The 23654-nt window shown below is 38.3% G+C and overlaps 1 protein-coding gene and 1 long non-coding RNA gene across 3 annotated transcripts in view; one reads left to right on the forward strand and one right to left on the reverse strand.

Annotated features, from left to right (window-relative positions):
• Positions 1–18: 18 nt before the first annotated feature.
• Positions 19–7806, reverse strand: LOC146402863 (uncharacterized). The gene is made up of 2 exons (XR_014808018.1): positions 5027–7806; positions 19–3548 (listed from the first exon to the last, which is right to left on the reverse strand). It is a non-coding gene; the product is annotated as an uncharacterized LOC146402863 (long non-coding RNA).
• The window catches only part of ANKRD13C (ankyrin repeat domain 13C), a 100916-nt gene continuing 77282 nt past the window's right edge, over positions 21–23654 (forward strand). For both annotated transcript variants that reach the window (XR_014808006.1, XM_003127927.6), the window contains exon 1: positions 21–781. Coding sequence is in view for 1 of the 2 variants with exons in the window: in XM_003127927.6 (XP_003127975.1) it covers positions 337–781 (445 nt within the window). In the remaining variant the exon portion in view is untranslated. The remainder of the gene's footprint in view (positions 782–23654) is intronic.

A 23654-nucleotide genomic window follows, 5' to 3' on the forward strand; every position in this document is an offset into this window, starting at 1 on the left:
TCCCGGGGGAGTTCTCGCGAGAGAAGCCGGAGGAAGATGGCCGTGCCCCGATTTTCGGTGTGAGGCAGTGGCGGCGGCTGCGTCGGTGGGGACTGGCATCCTGGCGTGGTGGGCACCTGAGCTCTAGCTCCCCCCAGCGAACGCGCGTCCCTTCGTGCCTAGGCGAGAGCCGGCTCTTGCTCCGGGAGATGCGTTTGTCCCGGGCTCGGGGGCGCTCTGGGAGTTCATGCTGCGCTGGAGGCTCCTGGCCACCGCTCTAATCGCCTTGTGCCACCGCAGCGCCAGCTTCGTCGCCAGCGGTGAGCCTCCTGGATCCCCTCTCTGCCCTCGGCGGCGATGACTGGGGAGAAGATCCGCTCACTGCGGAGGGACCACAAGCCCAGCAAAGAAGAGGGGGACTTGCTGGAGCCCGGGGATGAGGAAGCGGCGGCTGCCCTCGGCGGAACCCTTACCGGAGGCAGGATTGGCACAGGTGGCGGCGGCAAAGGCAGCAGAGCCTGTCATAAGATCTTCAGTAACCATCACCACCGACTACAACTGAAGACAGCTTCGGCCTCCTCCAATCCCCCCAGCGCCCCGGCCCTGCCGCTGCACAATTCCTCCGTGACTACCACCTCCCAGTCCCCGGCTCTTTTAGCCGGCACCAACTCCATTGCTGTTGTCGCAGATAGAGGCAGTTGCCCCGCACACTACCCGGTGCACGAGTGCGTCTTCAAGGGGGATGTGAGGAGACTGTCCTCTCTCATCCGCACGCACAATATCGGGCAGAAAGATAATCACGGTGAGGAGTGCTCGCCCCTCTCCACCTTTCCTTCCCAGAGCCTAGGTTGGATCTCCCCAGGGTTCTGAAATCGTAGGCTTCTCTCCAACAGAACCTTCTTTCCTCTCCTTTGCCCATGATCCGAGCCAAATGCCCGTAAATCATGACCGGTTCAGTAATAACATGCCAGTGGTCTCGGGGATTGGTTCTTGTGGTGCAAAGGAATGTCTCTTCTTGCCTACTTCAAACTGTGAGAAACTGTTTATCTTTTTTTTTTTTTTTAATTTACTGGTGTATAGTTGACTTACAATGTTGTATTAGTTTCAGGTGTACAGCAAAGTGAATCAGTTATACATATAAATATATCTGTTATTTTCCCCATATAGGTTATTGCAAACTATTGAGTAGCTTTTCCTTTCCTATACAATAGGTTCTTGTTAATCATTTGTTTTATACAGTAGTGTGTATATGCTATTTCCACCCACCCAATTCCTCCCTCCTCCCAACAGTTTCACCTTTGGTAACCATAAGATTGGTTTTGAAAACTGTGAGTTTGTTTCTGTTTTATAAATAAGTTTTTTGTATCATTTTTTATTAGATTTCACATATAAGTGATAATCCTGTGATATTTGTCTTTCTCTGTCAGACTTCACTCGGTACGATAATCTTTGTCCATCCATGTTGCTGCAAATGGGATTATTTCATTCTTTTTGATGGCTGAATAGTATTCCACTGTATATCTGTACCACATCTTTGTACATTCTTCTGTGGATGGATGTTTAGGTTGTGTCCATGTCTTGGCTATTGTAAATTGTGCTGCAGTGAACATTGGTATGTGTGTATCTTTTTGAATTATAGTTTTCTCTGTGTATATGACCACGAGTGGGATTGCTGGACATACAGTCAGTCTATATTTAGTTTTTTAAGGACCCTCCATAACTGTCCTCATAATGGTTTCACCAATTTACATTCCCATCAACAGTGTAGGAGGCTTCCTTTTTCTCCACAGCCTTTCCAGAATTATTGTTTGTAGACTTTTTGATGATGGCTATTGATTTATATTTGGGACATGGCTTCAGTGTGTTGGTCCTTGACTATAAGAAATTTTAGGTTGCCTTTCATTCAGCCTGGGCTTCATCCTTTCTTTTGGGAACTTTATCTTTTCTTTTTCTACCCTCCTCTCTCCTTGGGTGCTTGAATTTTCAGCATGTAAATTCCCACCTCCCTCATTATTCAGGTTCAAATCCCAACCTGACTGCAACTGGTTGTAATTTCTATATGCCACCAGGTAGTCTGTTTCTTTTCTTTCTTTCTTTTTTTTTTTTTTCTTTTAGGAAACTTTGATAAAAAGTGTTTACACTCTGAAAATGCTTTGATTTCTGAAAGCCACAGTGCAAATTTGTTGGTATTTGATATTTAGAGCAAGTAAGGTGACTTCTGAGTAGCTAGGATTTTGTTGAAGTAGAGCTTTTAGTTTTCCCCTTGTTTTACACAGATAATTGCTAGCAGTAATGTTTCATCTTGACGACCTGTGACTAAAAATAGTAGTGTGATTTCTCATAGTAACTTTATCATATCCTACATGACAAAATATAGTGTCATTTGTTATTTTGTACTAGTACTTTTTTCCTTATTAGCTGAATTTTCTGTTTCTTCTAAAAAACTTAATGTGATTGAGTTGACATTTAAGCAACAGTGAATTTATTAATGAAAACTAATGTAAACACTGATATTTCAACTTTAATAGGTAGACAGTTTTAAACTGGGCAATTGGCAAATATTGTTGATAGTCCTGCTTTTAACTGAACATTACTATTGTATACATTCAGTTAGAACACACTCAACTCTGCTCAAGATAATATAACATTAATGGAATTCTTGCCTGTGGAATAAGCTTCCTTAATTCCACTGGACTCTAGGCTTCTAATCTAAAATTAGGGCAACAATAGAAATTAAAAGGAAAAAAAAAGTAAGATTTCTTTCGGTTGAATAATTTTCTAACAAGTACGTTTGTATTCTGAATTTACAATATTGTTATAATATTATTGTCATTTATCAAAAATCAAATCCCCCAAAATGTTTCTGAAAGCTACACCCATTTTTCATTTCAACATTTAATTTGTTTTCGTTTTTGTTTTTTAGGGCCACACTTGTCGCATATGGAAGTTCCCAGGCTAGGAGTCAAATCAAGAGTTGCAGCTGCTGGCCTACGCCACAGCCACAGCAACGCAGGATCCAAGCCATGTCTTCGACCTGCAACCACAGCTCACTGCAACTCCAGATCCTTAACCCACTGAGTGAGGCCAGGGATCGAACCCACATTCTCGTGGATCCTAGTCGGGATCGTTAACCCCTGAGCCACAAAGGGAACTCCCTAAGATTTAATTTATTTCATTCCTACACTTACTTTACTGTTGCTGCAACGAACATAATATTGTTTGTTGATGATAACTGAATGGTAACCCTTTGCAGAACAGTTTTTAGTGGGAGATGTGTTGTAGCTTTGGGTTGTTTAGCTACTAGGACATTTTTCAGATTTGGTCTTCACAATAGCTATATGGTTTATCTTTTGTCCTCTGACTTTATTTCTTACTATAACTGATTTTTTTTTTTTTTTGGGGTCTTTTTGTTATTTCTTGGGCCGCTCCTGCGGCATATGGAGGTTCGCAGGCTAGGGGTCGAATCGGAGCTGTAGCCACTAGCCTATGCCAGAGCCACAGCGACACAGGATCCGAGCTGCGTCTGCAACCTACACCGCAGCTCACGGCAATGCCGGATTGTTAACCCGCTAAGCAAGGGCAGGGATCGAACCCGCAACCTCATGGTTCCTAGTCGGATTCGTTAACCACTGTGCCACGACGGGAACTCCTATAACTGATTTTTTTTTAATTTTTATTTTTTTATTACCCAATGAATTTATTACATTTATAGTTGTACAGTGATCATCACAATCCAATTTTATAGGATTTCTACTCCACAACCCCAGCACACCCCCCCACCCCCCAAACTGTCTCCTTTGGAGACCATAAGTTTTTCAAAAGTCTGTGAGTCAGTATCTGTTCTGCAAAGAATTTCATTCTGTTCTTTTTTCAGCTTCCACATGTCAGTGAAAGCATTTGATGTTGGTGTCTCTTTGTCTGACTGATTTCACTGAGCATGATAATTTCTAGGTCTATCCATGTTGCTAAAAATGCTGGTATTTCGTTCCTTTTAATGGCTGTGATATTCCATTGTGTATATGTACCACATCTTCTTGATCCACTCCTGTTGATGGACGTTTAGGTCGTTTCCATGTTTTGGCAGTTGAAAATAGTGCTGCAGTGAACATCAGGGTACGTGTGTCTTTGTGAGGCATGGTTTTCTCATGGTTTTCTCTGGATAGATGCCCAGGAGTGGGATTGCTGGATCAAATGGTAATTTTATTTTTAGTTTTCTGAGGAATCTCCATACTGTTTTCCACAGTGGTTGCACCAATTTACCATCCCACCAACAGTGCAATAGGGTTCCTTTTTCTCCACACCCTCTCCAGCACTTATTGTTTATAGACTTTTGGATGATGGCCATTCTGGCTTGTGTAAGGTGGTACCTCAGAGTGGTTTTGATTTGCATTTCTCTAATGATGAGTGATGTTGAACATCTTTTCATGTGTTTTTTGGCCATCTGTATGTCTTCTTTGGAGACTTGTCTGTTTAGATCTTCTGCCCATTTTTTGATGGGGTTGTTTGTTTTTTTTTTTGGTATTGAGCTGCAGAAGGTGTTTATAAGTTTTAGAGATTAATCCCGTGTCAGTTGATTCACTTGCAAAGATTTTCTCCCATTCTGTGGGTTGTTTTTTCATTTTGTTTAGGGTTCCCTTTGCTGTGCAGTCCACTGACTTTATAGGATTCTGTTACCTTGAAATATACATGAAAAGAGATAAAACTTTGTTTTTGAGAGTCAAAACTTTGTTTTTGAGAGTCGATGCCGTTTGAAAGAAGAGAGAGAGGACTACAACTGACAAGTATGATAGTATAGTATATTAGAACTGATGTTATGGTTGATCACAGAAGATGCTGAATTATAGGATTATTGGGTTTGCATACCTGTAATACAGCATTTACTAGTTGATTTGTTGAAGTACAGATTTTGTTCAAAGTAATTAGAATCCTAAATACCCTTAAACTCTTTTCTTTAGCCCACTATTATTCTCTTTTTAAATTGTTTTAATATACTGCCTGTTTGAGGAGTTCCCATCATGGTGCAGCGGAAACGAATCTGACTAGGAACCATGAGGTTGCAGGTTTGATCCCTGGCCACTCAGTGGTTAAGGATCTTGCATTGCCATGAGCTGTGGTGTAGGCTGGCAGCTGTAGCTCCAATTAGACCCCTAGTCTGGGAACCTCCATATGCCTCGGGTGCGGCCCTAAAAAGCAAAAAAAAAAAAAAAAAAAAAAAAAAAATACACACACACACACACTACAGCTCTTACACACACACACACACACACACACACACACACACACACACACACACACACACACACACACACACACACACACTACAGCTCTTACAGATTTTTTTAGAGCCCAAATCTCTCACTGTTATTTGTTGTTTCCTTTTTATGTGATGGCACAGATAAATGGGTTGCCTCATCCACACGATAGCCCTTTAGATATTTGACAAGAGCTGTTATGTTCTCCTTATCTTCTAGTTAAATGTTCCTAACTTCTCTATCCATTCTTTATATGACATGGTTTATAAAGTGATAATATAGTATATATTTACTATATTACTGAAATATAGTAAATACTATATAAGTGTGTTAAATAAGTAAATGAAGATCTTAGTCATGTTTTTTTAGTGAAGCTCTAGTTGTTAATTCTTCACTTTGAGGATGGTGCCCAGACGTAAACTTAGTGTTGAAGCTATAGTAGCCTCGTAAGCAAAGGCAAAGAGACTGTATTTATCTCTAATACTCATTTAGTAATGTCTGTTACTAAAGAGCACACATTAAATAATGCAGTGCAAGAATATGTATATTTTTTAATAATGTTTTTTCTCAAGTAAGTGGCTGTCTTTCTGTTCTATCCCTTTCTTGCACTTTTTTTTTTTAAACTTTAAAACAGGACTTTTACTAATTTTTATCTTGTGAGTTTTGACCCTTTATTCTTTTTGTCTGGAAAGCTTATTGAATCCCAGTTTGGTTGCTATTTAGCTCGCTATTCAATAGCCGTTTCTTTCAGTGATCTCTGAATTGAAGAACTTTTTTGGTGTGTGTGTATAGGTATATTAACAAATTATTGTCAAATTAAATAGGAGCAAGGGTAGAACTTTTTCTTTTATGGAAAAACATTGGTTAAGTTTGAATTGTTTTTTCTGAGCCATCAATTATTTTGAGGAATATTGTATTTTGAGGAATATTTGGATCTAAATATATCTCTTGAAATATAAGTTAAATACAATAATAGTCATAATATCATATATATATACTGTGATATGTCAATGATTTTGACTCATAGTATATTTAGTAACAGCTTTTTTTGTGGGGTGGGGAAAAAAGGAACGTTACATTAAATGTGTACAGATTGATTAAACCTCATATTATTAGTATAGCTTTAGTTATGTACCCCCTCCCTTTCCCTTTTTTCAGTGTAGAATTAAACTTTAAGCCTAAGCTTTTTTTCACATTGAGTGTAAAGATTTTTCTATTTTATAAGTAAAATATATATATTTTCCTTATGGTTGGTGCTAATAATTTTCACTTCTTTGAAGACCTTTAAAATTGAGAATATTTCTGAAGTATACAGAAAACTTTCTTGATTTTGACTGCATTTTCTATTGGTTTTTTTCCCTTTATTAAGTTAAATATCCTTGGAAATTAAGCACCTTGTCTTGGATATTAGTTAGAAGCTTTTAGGTGCCAGAGTGATGAAAGCCCTTGATACATAAATTGCTTAAACCAGCCTTTCATAGATGTGAAAAATTTTTTATCTCTTCTGAGAGATTTGTCTGTTTCTTCTGCGTTTAATTACATTGTCTGACATGTGACAAGCCATCTTTTCTATACACAGTTAATTTCATTTTTACTGAGTTGTAGTGTAATCTTCTTGAAGGTATTTCCCACATGATTAGAGATTTTAAATTTAAGATATAATTCGGTTTGAGAGTATTTCTGCCAATGCAGGTAACAAGTGAAGTGATCAAGAAATGGCTAACTTGTGTCTGGTAGCTAGCAGATTTCCTCAGAGATTTAAAAATGTCATATATTCAGGAGTTCCTGCTGTGGCACAGTGGGTTAAGAATCTGACTGCAGTGGTTGTGTTCACCGTGGAGGTGTGTGTTTGATCCCTGGCCTGGCTCAGTGGGATAAAGGATCTGGCACTGCTGCAGTTGCGGCATAGGTCGCGACTTGGATTCAATCCCTGGCATTGGCCAGGGAACATGGATATGTCTCGAGAGTGGTCATTGAAAGAAAGAAAGGAAGGAAAGAAAATCCGCACTTTCAGAAAGTTTAAAAATGTACATTTGAGAATGGAGACAATAGGATAATCTATTTGTTGCCCATGCAGTATGTTTATTTTGGCTTGTTGCATATAAATCTTCCTTTTGTTATTATTTTCTCTGCTTTGTTTTTGTCACTAACATTCATGATGTAAGTTTCGTAAGAGAATAATACACAGTATGTGTCTGAGAATAGGTGACTTGTGAAGGTAAACATTGCATGGCAAAAATAAAAAATCTCTCTCTCTCTCTTTTTTTTTTTTTTTTTTTTTTTGCTTTTTAGAGCCGCACCCGAAGCACATGGAGGTTCCCAGGCTAGGGGTCAAATCGGAGCTGTAGCTGCCAGCCTACACCACAGCCACAGCAAGGCCAGATCCAAGCCTCATCTTCGACCTACACCACAGCTCATGGCAACGCCAGATCCTTAACCCATGGAACGAGGCCAGGGATCGAACCCGAAACCTCATGGCTCCTAGTCAGATTCGTGTCCGCCGTACCACAATGGGAACTGTGCACCAGGAAGGGAACTCTGCACCACAACAGAAAATCAAAAAAAAAAAAAAAAATCTTGAGTTAAGAATCAGGTGAGGATTCAATCCCGTCGTGGCGCAGTGGTTAATGAACCCGACTAGGAACCATTGAGGTTGCGGGTTCAATGCCTAGCTTCGCTCAGTGGGTTAAGGATCCGGCGTTGCCGTGAGCTGTGGTGTAGGTCGCAGATGTGGCTCAGATCACTCATTGCTGTGGCTGTGGTGTAGCCTGGCAGCTACAGCTCCCATTAGACCCCTAGCCTGGGAACCTCCATATGCCGCGGGTGCGGCCCTAGAAAAGACCAAAAAAAAAAAAAAAAAGAAGAATTAGGTGAACAGTTGTAGTCAAGAGGTACATCTGATGTGGCATATCTTTATTTATTTATTTATTTTTGGTCTTTCTGCTATTTCTTGGGCTGCTCCTGCGGCATATGGAGATTCCCAGGCTAGGGGTCGAATCGGAGCTGCAGCCACCGGCCTACCCCAGAGCCACAGCAACGCTGGATCCGAGCTGCATCTGCAACCTACACCACAGCTCACGGCAACGCCGGATTGCCAACCCACTGAGCAAGGGCACGGACCGAACCCGCAACCTCATGGTTCCTAGTCGGATTCGTTAACCACTGCGCCACGACGGGAACTCCTGATGTGGCAATATCTTTAAAAGATAGCTAGTAATTTTGTATCTATCTATTCTTCTCATGTTTTGTAGTCTTTTCTGAATTTTTTTTTCTTTTTTTTTGTCTTTTTTGCTATTTCTTGGGCCGCTCCCGCGGCATATGGAGGTTCCCAGGCTAGGTGTCTAATCGGAGCTGCAGCCGCCGGCCTACGCCAGAGCCACAGCAACGCGGGATCCGAGCCACGTCTGCAACCTGCACCACAGCTCACGGCAACACCGGATCGTTAACCCACTGAGCAAGGGCAGGGACTGAACCTGCAACCTTATGGTTCCCAGTCGGATTCCTTAACCACTGCGCCACGACAGGAACTCCTTTTCTGAATTTTGTTTTGAGAGGTATTCCTCATTTCCTCATAGAAAAAGGTGGTTTCTGGAGGCCCAAGATACTCCATTAAAGTCTTCTGTACAGTTACTGGGTACAAGGATGACTTGGCTGTGAAATCTGTCACTCCACTGATCTGCGGGGTTAATTCAGTTGATCTTCATGACTATATTATGACCTTCCTCCTTTCACCTCTCCGTGCATGTACATCTCCAAAAAAAATAGGACTGTCCTAGGGTTAAGGGGCTGTGTTTCCTGATGCCATCATCATTAGCACTATAGAACGTGAACTACTACTTGAAATTGTGTTATGAATGCATCTGCAGAGCTACCTTCACTTAACTTCCTTTGGAAGTTAAGAAAGAGGAATCTTTAACTTCCAACTTTGACAAAAAAAGGAAGCAGAAATGAGCAATTACTGATGATGTGTCCTAGGCATCGTCAATGCAACAGGAACATTCTGGAGGATGTGTTTGAGAATTTATGTCTGCCTCCAAATAATGTCATTCTTAAATCAAAGAGATAAGAGTATGAGGTAATTGTTAGGATGCTTTGGGTTCTAGAAAATGAGTGTAGTTTCTCAAAAATTAGATGGGGGCTGGAAAGACCAGCAATACATTTCTGTTTGTTTATTTTTATTTTTATTTTTTTTGGCTCTTAGGGCTGTACCTGCAGCATATGGAAGTTTCTAGGCTAGGTATTGAATTGGAGCTGCAGCTCCAGGCCTTGCAGGATCCAAGCCATGTCTGACCTACACCATAGCTCACAGCAATGCCGGACCCTTAACCCACTGAGCGAAGCCAGAGATCGAACCTGAAATCTCATGGTTCCTAGTTAGATTTATTTCTGCTGTGCCACAACGGGAACTCCAATATCTGATTTTATTTATTTTATTTTATTTTTTTGTCTTTTTGCCTTTTCTAGGGCTGCACCAGCGGCATAGGGAGGTTCCCAGGCTAGGGATCTAATTGGAGCTGTAGCAGCCGGCCTACGCCAGAGCCACAGCAATGCCAGATCCGAGGAGTGTCTGTGACCTACACCACAGCTCACGACCATGCTGGATCCTTAACCCACTGAGCAAGGGCAGGGATCGAACCCACAACCTCATGGTTCCTAGTCAGATTCGTTAACCACTGAGCCGTGACGGGAACTCCAATATCTGATTTTAAAAGACTTTTTCTGGGAGTTCCCGTCCTGGCTCGGTGGTTAACGAATCCGACTAGGAACCATAAGGTTGCGGGTTCGGTCCCTGCCCTTGCTCAGTGGGTTAACGATCCGGCGTTGCCGTGAGCCGTGGTGTAGGTTGCAGACACGGTTCGGATCCCGCGTTGCTGTGGCTCTGGCGTAGGCCAGTGGCTACAGCTCCAATTCTACCCCTAGCCTGGGAACCTCCATATGCCGCGGAGCGGCCCAAAGAAATAGCAAAAAGACAAAAAAAAAAAAACAAAAACCTTTTTCTGGCTGCCTTATGAAGCAGAAAAGAAACTTGGATAGGAATGGGTCAGCTTATCAAGTTATTATAATAATTGGAGATAAGTGGAAATAATGAGAAGGTAGAGCTAGTTCGGAGTTGATGATGGATTGGAAATAATATGGATGTGTATGTGAATTTTAGTAGTATGGTACCATTCATTAGAGAAAACAAAAATTCTCCCTTTTTAGTGCTTGCTTGGATGAGACTTAAAGGTATCTGTAGGAGCTGGAGCTATATTGGTTCTAATAATTGTTATTTCTTGCTTTGCTCCCTAGTTAAGGGACACATGAAGTCAAAACTACTTTTGTAATAATACAAAGTCACTGTTTGCCTTTTTCACTGGGCTAACATTTTTACTGATGGAGAAAAGTGGTTGGTAAAATTGTTGGAACCTTATTAACATGAATCAAGGCATCAGACTGCTAGTAGTCATTGTGTTAATCACTGCCATATACTTCAAGCAGGAAAAAAAAAAAAGCCAGTTTAACAATGTCTTTGATTTTTTGAAGTCTCTCTCTTTTTTTTTTTGCTTTTTAGAGCTGCACCTGAGGCATATGGAAGTTCCCAGGCTAGAGGTCTAATCGGAGCTATAGCTGCCGGCCTGCACCACAGCTCACAGCAACACGGGATCCTTAACCTGCTGAGAGCAAGGCCAGGGATTGAACACACAATGGTTCCCAGTCAGATTCATTTCCACTGTGCCACGATGGGAACTCCTGATTTTTTAAGTCTTAATCTCGAGTACATACTTTTTATATTCTTTGTGACATAATGTGGATTATGCATAATGCTTTTCTGCTTTATGCTGAAGGAACAATAAGGGGAAACATTTGTGCAGTTGTTTGAGTTGTGAGCCAGACTAGCTGCTTTTTTCATGGAACACTGTTTTTTCTTGGAAGATCAGCTTACACACAAACTATGGTTATTCCAATTTGGGTATCTGTTATACATTTTCTGGAAACTGAATGAGGTGAACCTCTTGACCTCAAGGATGACAGTTGATCATATTTGTTGCCAATTAAAAAAAATTCAAGCTTTGAAATGCAAGTTAGAATTTGGAAAACTTGTCTCTATCACTCTAAGCTTGACAGCTTCCTAGTGTTTAAAGATGGATCTGGTCAGATTGGTGTTATTACCAAATATGATTTTAAAAATTTTATAAAATGATAGGTGTTGACATTTGGATGATCTGCACTCAGTCAACCAGTATTTTTCAGACTGATCAATGCATGATGTTACAAAATCATGCATCAGTAAAAGATCCATTTAGAGTGCAAGAGACACCAGTGAATTTCAATGTATTACAGAACAAAAAGTTTATTAATATGCTTTGAGGTTTCATATGGCAACAAACCTTTACGAAATGACCACTTACTGAGTTTTGGTGTAGTATCAAAAAATACCCCCAATTATTTGAAAAGGCTATTAAAATACTCCTCCTTTTTTCAACTCCTTATTGTCTGAATCTGGATTTTCTTCATGTACTTCAATCCAAAACAACATTTACACTTGACAGAATGCAGAAACAGTTGTGAAAACCCAGCTGTCTTCTATTAAGCCAGACATTAAAGACATTTAGTACATTTTAATTTTTTTTTTGTCTTTTTAGGGCCGCACTGGCAGCATAAGGAGGTTCCCAGGCTAGGGGGTCTAATCAGAGCTGTAGCCACTAAACTACACCACAGCCACAGCAACGTCAGATCCGAGTTGTGTTTGCGACCTACACCACAACTCACCACAACGCCGATCCTTAACCCACTGATCGAGGCCAGGGATCGAACCCACAACTCATGGTTCCTAGTTCGATTTATTTCCACTGCACCATAACAGGAACTCCCACATTTTAATTTTTAATTAAAGAATTTAAAATAGTACCGGTCTTGTCATTTTTTGTTTTGTTTTGGAAAATTGGCAATTATGTTTTTTATAAAAAATTTATATTAACATGTAATGGGACTTGTAATTTTAAAATTAATAAGGAAAATTTTAAAACAATTTTGCTTTCTAAAATGGTAAATGTCAATAGGTAAGGTTTATCCATATAAAAGATTTTTGGAGAGTTCTGTTGTGGTGGAGCGAGTTAAGGAACTTGTGTTGTCACCTCAGCAGCTCAGCTTGCTGCTGTGGTAAGGGGTTTGATCCCTGGCCTGGGAACTTCCACATGCCGTGGGTGTGGCTAAAAAATAACAAAAAAAAAGATTTTTTGATCTTTTAGTAATTCTTTTTTTTTTTTTAATAGTTTCATGCCATTGTGGTCAGAGAAGATACTTGAAATAATTTCTATATTCTTAAATTTGTTGAGGTTAGCTTTGTGCCCCAGTATGTGATCAATTCTTGAGAATGTTCCTTGTGCACTTTTTGTCTTTTTGCCATTTCTTGGGCCGCTCCCTCAGCATATGGAGGTTCCCAGGCTAGGGGTCTAATTGGAGCTGTAGCCCCCAGCCTACACCAGAGCCACAGCAACTCGGGATCCGAGCCGTGTCTGCAACCTACACCACAGCTCACGGCAACGCCGGATCCTTAACCCACTGAGCAAGGCCAGGGATCGAACCCACAACCCCGTGGTTCCTAGTCAGATTCATTAACCACTGAGCCACAACAGGAACTCCTGCTTGTGCACTTGAGAAGAATGTATATTCTGATTTTTTTGGATGTAATGTTCTGAAAATGTCAATTAAGTCTAACTTTTCTGTTGTGTCCTTTAGGATCTCTGTTGCCTTATTGATTTTCTGTCTAGAGGATCTGTCCACTGTTGTGAGTGGGGTGTTAAAGTCTCCTACTATGATTGTATTCCCCTCAATTTCTCCTTTTATGTCTGTTAGTATTTGTTGTAGATATCTGAGTGCCTCTATATTAGGGGCATATATATTGACGATTGTAATATCCTCTTCTTGAATGGATCCTTTAACCATTAAATAGTGTCCTTCTTTGTCTTTCTTTATGGCCTTGGTTTTAAAGTCTATTTTGTCTGATATGAGTATTGCAACTCCTGCTTTCCTGTCTTGTCCATTGGCATGAAATATCTTTTCCCATCCCCTCACTTTCAATCTATATGTGTCCTTTGCTCTAAGGTGAGTTTCTTGTAGGCAGCAGATCGAAGGTTTTTGCTTTTTTATCCAATCTGTCACTCTGTGTCTTTTGATTGGAGCATTTAGTCCATTGACATTTAAGGTGATTATTGATAGATACATATTTATTGCCATTTTAAACCTTGTTTTCCAGTTGACTCTATGTTTCTCTTTTCTTCTTTTTTGGGTTGGATGGTTTCCATTTATTTTATGCTTGAGTAATTTTCAGTTTTCGTGAATGTAATGTTTGGTTTTGGTTTGTGATTGCCCTTTTTTTTTTAAGCAATTTAACCCCTTCCTATATCTGCTTGCTTTTGCCTGATAGTCATATAGGCTCAGACACATCATTAAAATAAGAAAAAGAATCTATATTTTCTTACTTTCCTTCCCCACATTGTATGATTTTGATGTCTTTTTTTTTTTTTTTTTTTTTTAAGATCTTCATGTTTAGATCTGTATGCTGGCTTATTTAACTGATTGCTTTCCAATTGTGGTTTCCTCCATCCTAATACTTCTTTTTCTCTTTTTTTTCTCTCTCTCTTTTTTTGATTTAGAGAAGCTCTTTCAGTATTTCTTTTAGAATGGGTTTAGTATTGCTGTATTCTTTTAGCTTTTGTTTGTTGGAGAAATTCTTTATTTTCCCTTCTAATTTAAATGATATTCTTGCTGGATAGAGTATTCTAGGTTGCAATTTTTTTCCTTTCAGCACTTTAATGTATCTTGCCATTCCCTTCTGGCCTGTAGTGTTTCTGTAGAGAAATCCACTGATAGCCTTATGGGGGTTCCCTTATAATTAATGCTTTGCCTTTCTCTGATCTTTAGTAATTCTTAAGAGTAAAATGGAGACTTGAGACCACAAAGTTTGAAATCTGTTGGGACAGTAAAAAGAATGCTAATTTTAGAGCCATGATTTCCACAATTCCTAGATATGTAATTGTAGGAAATTACTGAAGTACACAGCATAGTGCTGAGCACATACTGTATAAAAGAGGGCATGTAAATGCCAGCCATTTGATTGATAATTTGCATACTTTAACACTATTGTGGTCTTAATAATATTGGACTGTCTTGCACTAATTTAACAAAACAGAGCTCAGTTTTGTTTAGTAAGGTAGACAACCAAAGTATCTAATTTCAGATTAAAAGTATATTTTGAAAAATTACCAGAAGGTTATTTTAAGTCTTTAGTGTCCTTTGTGTAGCCAGTTAGCTTAAGCAGCAGGCTGAGGACTGAAAAAACTAAGGGGGTAGTAGATGAAGGTTCAAAACCTGGATGCTTGAGCATTTCCTTTCATGGTACATTTGGTCAGTAAAATAAATGTGGTGTTTGGTAGATAGTAATGTTGATGATGATTATTTTGCATTTAAAATATTGAAATCAGAATTTCCCATCGTGGCTCAGCAGTTAATGAACCTGATTAGCATCCATGAGGACGTGAGTTCGATCCCTGTGCCTGCACAGTGGGTTAAGGATCCAGTGTTGCTGTGAGCTATGGTGTAGGTCACAGATGTGGCTCAGATACTGTGTTGTGGTGGCTGTGGTATAGGCCAGCAGCTACAGCTACAGTTCATCCTCTAGCCTGGGGACTTCCATATGCCATGGATGAGGCCCTAAAAAGACAAAGACAATAAGTAAATAAATAAATAAAATGTTGAAATCATAGTGTGACATTTGGCAACCTTTAAAAAAATTTTTTTTGGAGTGTAGTTCACGTACAATGTTGTGGTAGTTTCAATGTACCGACATTTGGCCTTCTTGATTGTAGTATGTATTTCTGATTATGTCTTACCTGTAAAGTGAGAGGGATTGGATTGTTGAACTCAAAGTCATTTCTAGTTTATAAATCTTTTGAAATTGTGATTCATTTGGACTTGTAATGGGAAGTTTCATTTGTAACTTCAGTAGGTACTGATGGTTTTACCCCTTCATCTATATGTTCCTGGAGGATTTAAGAAAACATAGAGTAATTATCTAGGTGCATATATGCCTTGATTTCTTCATGTATGTGCTGTGTCTAAACTCTAGTGAGTCTCCTTAATTTGTGTAGTTTACATGCTACAAAACTATAAAAAGATATAGAAGAATGCATTGTAAAAATAAAATTCCCTCCCACGCGTTTTTACCCACCTAGTTATCCTCTTTGGCAACAACTACTCTTATCAGTGCCTTGTTTTCTTTTTCTGCTACCATTTAGAACATGGTAATTTCTTTCCCTCCTGAAAGATAGAGAAGTGAATTAAAAAAAACTATTATTACCTTTTTTACTATTGGGACAAAAATGGATATTTAGAAATACATATGTTTGATTTTAATTTTTTTTTTAACTGTCAAATTTCTATCTCCAGCCTAGACTTCTCCTTGGAGTTCCAGATTTTGTAATTATCTCTGCTTGGAAATCTCAGAGATGTTTCAGAATTTACTTGTCCAAAATGGGTTTATCTTATTCCACCACCTCCTACCTGGCCATCCAGTAAATCACATCATTTAGCTGTCCAGTTCTCAGGCTTCAACATTGGGATCATCCTTTAGATCACCCCCTCATTTTACCCATATACATCCAACAGGTTATATTGAATCTGTCTACTTTCTGTCTCCACTGCTACCACTTTGAGACCAACCAATTTTTATTATTTTTTCCTCTATAATACTGTGCTAGACTCATAACTAGTCCCCCTATGTCCCTCACCATTCTATTCTCTGGTAAGAACAGTGATTTTTTTGTTTTGTTTTGTTTTAATTATAGTCAATTTACAAGGTTGTGCCAGTTTCTGTTGCATAGCAAAGTGACTCATTCATATATATATATATATATACATGTATACATGTATATATATATATGTATATATATATATATACATTCCTTTTTTTTTTTTCCCATCACAGTGTATCCTGGGAGATTGGATATAGTTCCCTGTGCTATACAGTAGGATCTCATTGCTTATCCATTTGAAACATAATGGTTTACATCTACTAACCCCAAACTCCCAGTCCATCTTACTCCCTCCCCTCTTGCCCTTGGCAACCACAAGTCTGTTTTCTATGTCTGTAAGTCTGTTTCTGTTTTGTAGATAGGGTCATTTGTGCAATATTTTAGATTCCACATATAAGTGATATCATATGATGTTTGTCTTTCTCTTTCAGATTTACTTCACTTAGTATGATAATCTCTAGTTGCATCCATGTTGCTGCAAATGGCATTATTTCATTCTGTTTTATGGCTGAGTAGTATTCCATTATATATATGTATCACATCTTAATCCATTCATCTGTTATGGACACCTAGATTGTTTCCATGTCTTAGCTATTGTGAATAGTGCTGCTATGAATGTAGGGGTGCATGTATCTTTTTTTTTTTTTTTTCTTTTTTGGTCGTATGTACAGCATATGGAAGTTTCTAGGCCAGGGGTTGAATCCAAGCCACAGCTGTGACCTCTGCTAAAGTTGTGGCAACACTGGATCCTTAACCCACTACTCTGGGGCAGGGATGGAACCTGTGCCCCAGTGTGACCCAAGCCACTGGGTCCTTAACCTACTGCACCATAGTGGGAGCTCCAGGTGTGCATGTATCTTTTTGAATTATAGTTTTGTCCACATATATGCCCAGGAGTGGGATTACTGGATCATATGGCAGTTTGATTTTTGGTTTTCTGTAGAACCTCCATACTGTTTACTTAGTGGTTTTTACCAATTTGCTTTCCTACTGACAGTGTAGAAGGGTTCCCTTTTCTCCATATTTGTTATTTGTAGATTTATTAATGATGGCCATTTGACTGGTGTGAGGTGGTACCTCATGGTGTTTTTGATTTATGTTTCTCTAATAATTAGTGATATTGAGCATCTTTTCATGTGCCTACTGGCTGTTCATATGTTTTCTTTGGAAAAATGTCTGTTTAGAAGTCTTCTGGCCATTTTTCAATTGTTTGTTTGTTTTTTTTGTTGTGTAGTGGCATGAGTTGATTGTATATTTTGGAGATTAAGCCCTTGTTGGTTGCATTGTTTGCAACTATTTTCTCCTATTCCATAGATTGTGGAAGTTCCTGGCCCAGGGATTGTACCCAGGCCACAGCTGTAACCAGAGCTGCAGCAGTGACAATGCAGGGTGATTCTCAGTCTGCTGAGCCCTGAGGGAACTCTGAAATTTTTCTATTATAGTTTATTACAAGATATTGAATATAATTCCTTGTGCTATACAGTAGGATCTTGTTGTTTTTCTATTTTATATGTGGTAATGTGCATTGACAGATTTTAAGTAACAATATTTATGTTTTGGGGGGATAAAAAACAAGGCTAAATATTTTAGCAGAGAGGGCTGGAAACTGAAAATTGAAATCACATGTTTGGAAAATAAGCAGAAATTCTCAAATCGAAAAATATAACAACTGAATTAAAAACCAAGTAAATGGACTTTCTAACACTTTAGATGCTGAAGACAGAATTTCTTTTATCTTTTTAGGGCTGCACCTGCAGCATATGGAGGTTCCCAGGCTAGGGGTCTAATTGGAGCTGTTGCTGCTGGCCTATGCCAGAGCCACAGCAACATGGGATCCGAGCTGCATCTTCAACCTACACCACAGCTCACGGCAACACCCTATCCTTAACCCACTGAGCGAGGCCAGGGATTGAATCTGCAACCTTATGGTTCCTAGTCGGATTTGTTTCCGCCATGCCAAGATGGGAACTCCTGAAGACAGAATCTGTTATCTTGGAAATCGTTCAAAAGAAAATATCCACAGTGAAAAATGGAAAGGGATGAAGTTCCCTAGTGGATCAGTGGGTTGAGGATCTAGCATTGTCACTGCTGTGGCATGGGTTTGATCCCTTTCCCAGGTAACCTCATATGCTGTGGGAGCAGCCAAAAAATAAGTTAAAAAAAAAAAAGAAAAACGGAAAGAGAAAGTTTTTTTTTTAAATTTAATTAGAAAGGGTAAAACAGAGTTTTATGTTAGTTGAATCCCAGGAGAAAAGAGAGAAAATGGGGCTAAAGCAATATCTGAAGAGATAATTGCTGATAATTTTGATGAAAGACACTAATTTGGATTTAAGAAGTCCAACCCAAACAGAATTAAAAAAAGGATTCCACATTGGAGTGAAATGGCTGGAGAAAAATGAAACAATTAAGTGCGGCTAGAAAAGTTACATTACTTTCAAGGGAGCAGTAGAAATTCCTATAGCTTCTCAACAAAAAAGGAAACCTTAAGACCACATAGAATACTGAAGAAAATAACCAATCAAGAATTATATACCCAGTACAATATCTTTCAAGATTGAAGTTGAACATTTAGAAACAAAACCTGAGAGAATTCGCTTACTGAAATATCAATAAAAGAAATACTGAAAGATTGTTTCATATAGAAGAAAAGTGATTCTGATAGAAGATTAGAGAGGTAGGAAGAAATAAAGAGTGATGAAAATGATAAGTAAAACTAAATGAATATTGACTCCATCAGGTAAAAATAAAAGCTCATGGGACTAGATTACAGTATACAAGTCTGGAACGACGTTAGTCTTCTAAGGTCATTGACTTGCTCTCAAGAAGGGTAATGTGCCTTTTATCATTAGACTTTGATAAACCAAAGATGCATATTGCAAACTCTAGAATTGTGCTAATAGAAATACAATGCAAGTCACATTTATAACTAAATTTTCTAATAGCCACATAAAAAGTAGGTGAGATTAATTTTAATACTGCATTTTATTTAACCTGAATTATCCAGAATATTAACATGATGAGAATATAAAACATTACTGAGATATTTTGCACTCTTGTTTTTTCATATTAAGTCTTCAAATCCAAGTAGGATTTGAATGGCACATTTCACTTCAGACTAGCCACATTTCAAATGTGCAATAACCATATGTAACTACTCTATTGGGGTAGTACATCTCTAGAATAACTCTAGGATAAAAGAATAGTAAAATTTAAAAAACGTGCTTCCAGGAGTTCCCGTCGTGGCACAGTGGTTAACAAATCTGACTAGGAACCATGAGGTTGCAGGTTCGATCCCTGGCCTTGCTCAGTGGGTTAAGGCTCGGGCATTGCCGTGAGCTGTGGTGTAGGTCACAGACGCGGCTCAAATCTGGCATTGCTGTGGCTCTGGTGTAGGCCGGTGGCTACAGCTCTGATTCGACCCCTAGCCTGGGAACCTCCATATGCCGTGGGTGTGGCCCTAGAAAAGACAAAAAAAAAAAAAAAAAAAAAAAACCAAAAAAAAAAAACAACAAAAAAAAAAACGTGCTTCCATTCATAGATGAAAGAACAAAATGGAATAATGAAAATAATCTTGAAGAAGGTGAGAAAAGTGATTAAAAAAGACATGAACTGGCAGGACAAATAGAAAACACCAAGCTTGATGATAAACTTAAATTGCAGTCTCTCATTAAGTAGAATATATGAGACTGGATTAAATGCTCCAGTTCAAAGACAAATATGATCTTAGTGAAAATACACCGAACCACGTGAAGTTGGAAACACAGTTGAAGTTTAACAATATATAAAGCTTGAAAGTGAGAAGTTCTTCTCTGGTGCAGCAGGTTTAGGATCCGGTATTTTTACTGCAGCAGCTTGGGTTGGTGCTGTGGTGGTTTAGTCCCTGACCTGGAAACTTCTACTTGCTGTAGGCCTGGCCAAAATAAAAAGTGAAAAATATATTCCATGTAAATATTAATTAAAAATTTTGGTGTAGTTGAATTAGGTTTTTTTGGGCCATACCTGGCCCCCTCAAAAAAAAATTAGTTGTTTTTTTTTTTTCTGGACCAGGGATTGAACCTATTCCACAGTGGTGATCTGAGCCACAGAAGTGAAAATGTCAGATCTTTAGCCACTAGACCAATAGGGAACTCCCTATGTTGGTTTTAAAGCAGAAACAACTAAGATTAAGAGAGGTGCTTCAAAATGAAAAATCATTCATTGAACCAGGAAAGTATAAGGATTTGATTTGTACTGAACGTAAGCCTGAAAATATATCAATTAAAAATTGGTAGAACTACTAGATGACATAGAAACTCTCAATTTTAGTGGGAGATTTTAACATTCCTCTTTTTTTAAACAACAAACTGATAGAAAAACAGTAAGGATATAAAAGATTTGAACACACTGGATTTAGCAGGTTTATATGAAATTCTGCATGCAAACCATGCAGGATACATATTCTTTTCAAGGATACAGAAAGCATTTACAAAAATTGACCAAATACGACAAATATGAGAATAAAGCAACTCTCAGCATGTTTCAGATTAAAGTTATACTGATCAGAGTGCAATTAAACTATAAATTATTAATAAAAATACAAATGTATATTAGGAAAATATGAAAAAAATCAAGCATCTAAGAATCCATTTCAAGAAATTAGAAAAAGAATAACTCAATTTGTTCGGTTTCCTAATTTGAGTCTGTTTTACCAAAATACCATAGAAGAAAAGAAATAAAAGATTTATTGAATTAGAAAAAATAGATATTAAGTAGCAACATGCCAAAACCTTATTCTTTAAAAATATGCACAAAATTAAAAAACTTAAGACTGATCAAAGAAAAAGAACATAAGTAACAAATGTGAATGGAAAGTGGGGCATTTTATAAACTCTAATGTCATTAGTAAATTGCAGAAGATTATTATGAACAAAATGCATGATAATAAATGACAATTTAGATGACATGGACAGAATCCTAGAGAAACTTAACTTGTCAAAACTCACACAGAAAGGAAATAGAAAATGTAAGTACTCTTATTATTAAAGACAATGAATCCAAAATAAAATGAGGCCTACTAGTACAGGCAAACATGTAGTTAAGCACACACAAATATGATGTCAAAACCAGCAATTAAGAGAAAAGGAGAGTACAAATGCAGGATACTGGAAAAGCATTTGCAATTAAGAGACTAGCAACTTAATCTTGTGTGTATAGACTGCTATATAAAAACCTCATGGTACTGTGAACCAAAAATCTGCAACAGACACACACACACACACACACACACACACACACAAAAGCAATCCAAATACAAGACTACAGGTAGTCGTCAAACCACAAGAGAAGTGAATCGAAGAACAAAGAAAGGAAAAAAGAACAACAAAAACAAATGCAAAATAATTAACAAAATGGCAGTAAGAAATTACCTATCAATAATTATTTTAAATGTAAATGGATTAAATGCTCCAACCCAAAGACACAGACTGGCAGAATGGATATAAAAACAAGACACAAATATATGCTGTCTACAAGAGACCCACTTCAGTTCTAGGGACACTATATATAGATTGACAGTAGGAGGATGGAAAAAGATATTCCATGCAAACAGAAATCAAAGCCATCTCATATCAGACAAAATAGACTTTAGACAGTTACAAGAGAAAGACATTACATAATGATAAAAGGATCAATCCAAGAAGAAGATGTAATAGTTATAAATATATATGCACCCAACATAGCAACACCTCAGTATGTAAGGCAACTGCTAACAGCCATAAAAGGAGAAATCAACAATAACACAATAATAGTGGGAGACTTCTAACACCCCACTTAAAGCAGTAGACAGATCAGACAGACAGAAAATCAATAAGGAAACATTGGCCTTAAATGATGCACTTGACCAGATGGCCCTAATTGATATTTATTGAACATTGCATTCAAAAGCAGCATGATACACATTCTTCTCAAGCGTACATGGAACATTTTCCAGGATAGATCACATTCTGGGCCACAAATCAAGACTTGGTAAATTTCCAAAAATTGAAATCTGATATATCAAGTAACTTTTCTTATCACAGCATGATAAGACTAGCTAAAAATCAACTGTAAGGAAAACTCATAAAGCAAAAACGTGGATACTAAATAATATGTTACTGAACAACCAATGGATCACTGAAGAAATCAAAGAATAAAACAATACATAGAGACAAATTAAAACAAAAATACTGTGATCCAAAACCTGTGGGATGCAGCAAAAGCGGTTCCAAGCAGGAAATTTGTAGCAATACAAGCTTACCACAAGAAACAAGAAAAATCTCAACCTAACCTTACACCTAAAGCAACTAGAAAAAGAAGAACAAACATAACTCAAAGTGAATAGAAGGAAAGAAATAATAAAGATCAGAGCAGAAATAAATAGAGATGAAGAAAACAATATAAAAAGTAAATGAAACTAAAAGCCTATACTTTGATAAAGTCAACAAAAGTGATTAATCCTTAGCCAGAATCATCAAGGAACAAAAGGAAAGGACTCAAATCAATAAAATTAGGGAGTTCCCATTGTTGCTCAGCAATAACAAACCCAACTAGTATCCACGAGGAAGTGGGTTTGATCCCTGACCCCACTTGGGGGGTTAAGGATCCAGCGTTGCTGTGACCTGCAATGTAGGTTGCAGACATGGCTCAGGTCTGGTGTTGCTGTGGCTGTGGCATAGGCTGGCAGCTGCAGTTCTCATTTAACCAGTAGCCTGGGAATTTCTGTATGCCTTGGGTGCAGCCCTAAAAATAAAAATAAATAAAAAAAAAATAGAAATGAAAAGGGGAAAGTTACAGTGAACATCACAGAAATACAACGATTGTAGGAGACAACTGCAGGCAACTGTATGTCACTAAAATGAACTACCTAGAAGAAACAGACAAATAGAAAGGTAAAATCTTCCAAAGACTGAATGAACCAGGGAGAAATAGAAATCAGACAAATCAGAAGTATTAAAATTGAAAATGTGATTTAAAAAATTCCAACAAACCAAAGTCCAGGATCGTATGACACACAGGTAAATTCTACCAGATACTTAGAGAAGATTTAACACCTATCCTTCTGAGACTATTCCAAAAAATTGCAGACTAAGGAACACTCTCAAACTTACTCTACAAGGCCACTATCACCCTGATGCCAAAACCAGACAAAGCACAAAAAAATTTGCAGGCCAGTATCACTGATGATGCAGAAATCCTCAACAAAATACTAGCAAACTGAATCCAACAGAATATTAAAAGGGTCATACACCATAATCAAGTGGGATTTATCCCAGAGATGCAAGGATTTTTTAGTATCTGCAAATCAATCAGTATGATTCACCGCATGAACAGATTGAAGAATGAAAATCATGTGATCATCTTAATAGATGGAGGAAAAACTTTTGACAAATTCCAACACTCATTTATGAAAAAAGAAAAAAAAACCCTCCAGAAAGTGGGCATAGAGGAAGTCTACCTCAACATAATAAACTCCATTTACGGGAGTTCCCATTGTGGCTCAGTGGTTAACGAACCTGACTAGTATCCATGAGGATTCAGGTTCCATCCCTGGCCTCGCTCAGTGGGTTCAGAATCTGGCATTGCCATGAGCTGTGGTGCAGGTCACAGACTTGTC

This window comes from Sus scrofa, chromosome 6 (genome assembly GCF_054392235.1).
Source record: "Sus scrofa isolate SSC_HxYL_T2T_F1_AM1 chromosome 6, Sscrofa_HxYL_maternal_Yorkshire_Landrace_v2.0, whole genome shotgun sequence".
In the NCBI taxonomy this organism is placed as follows: Eukaryota; Metazoa; Chordata; class Mammalia; order Artiodactyla; family Suidae; genus Sus; species Sus scrofa.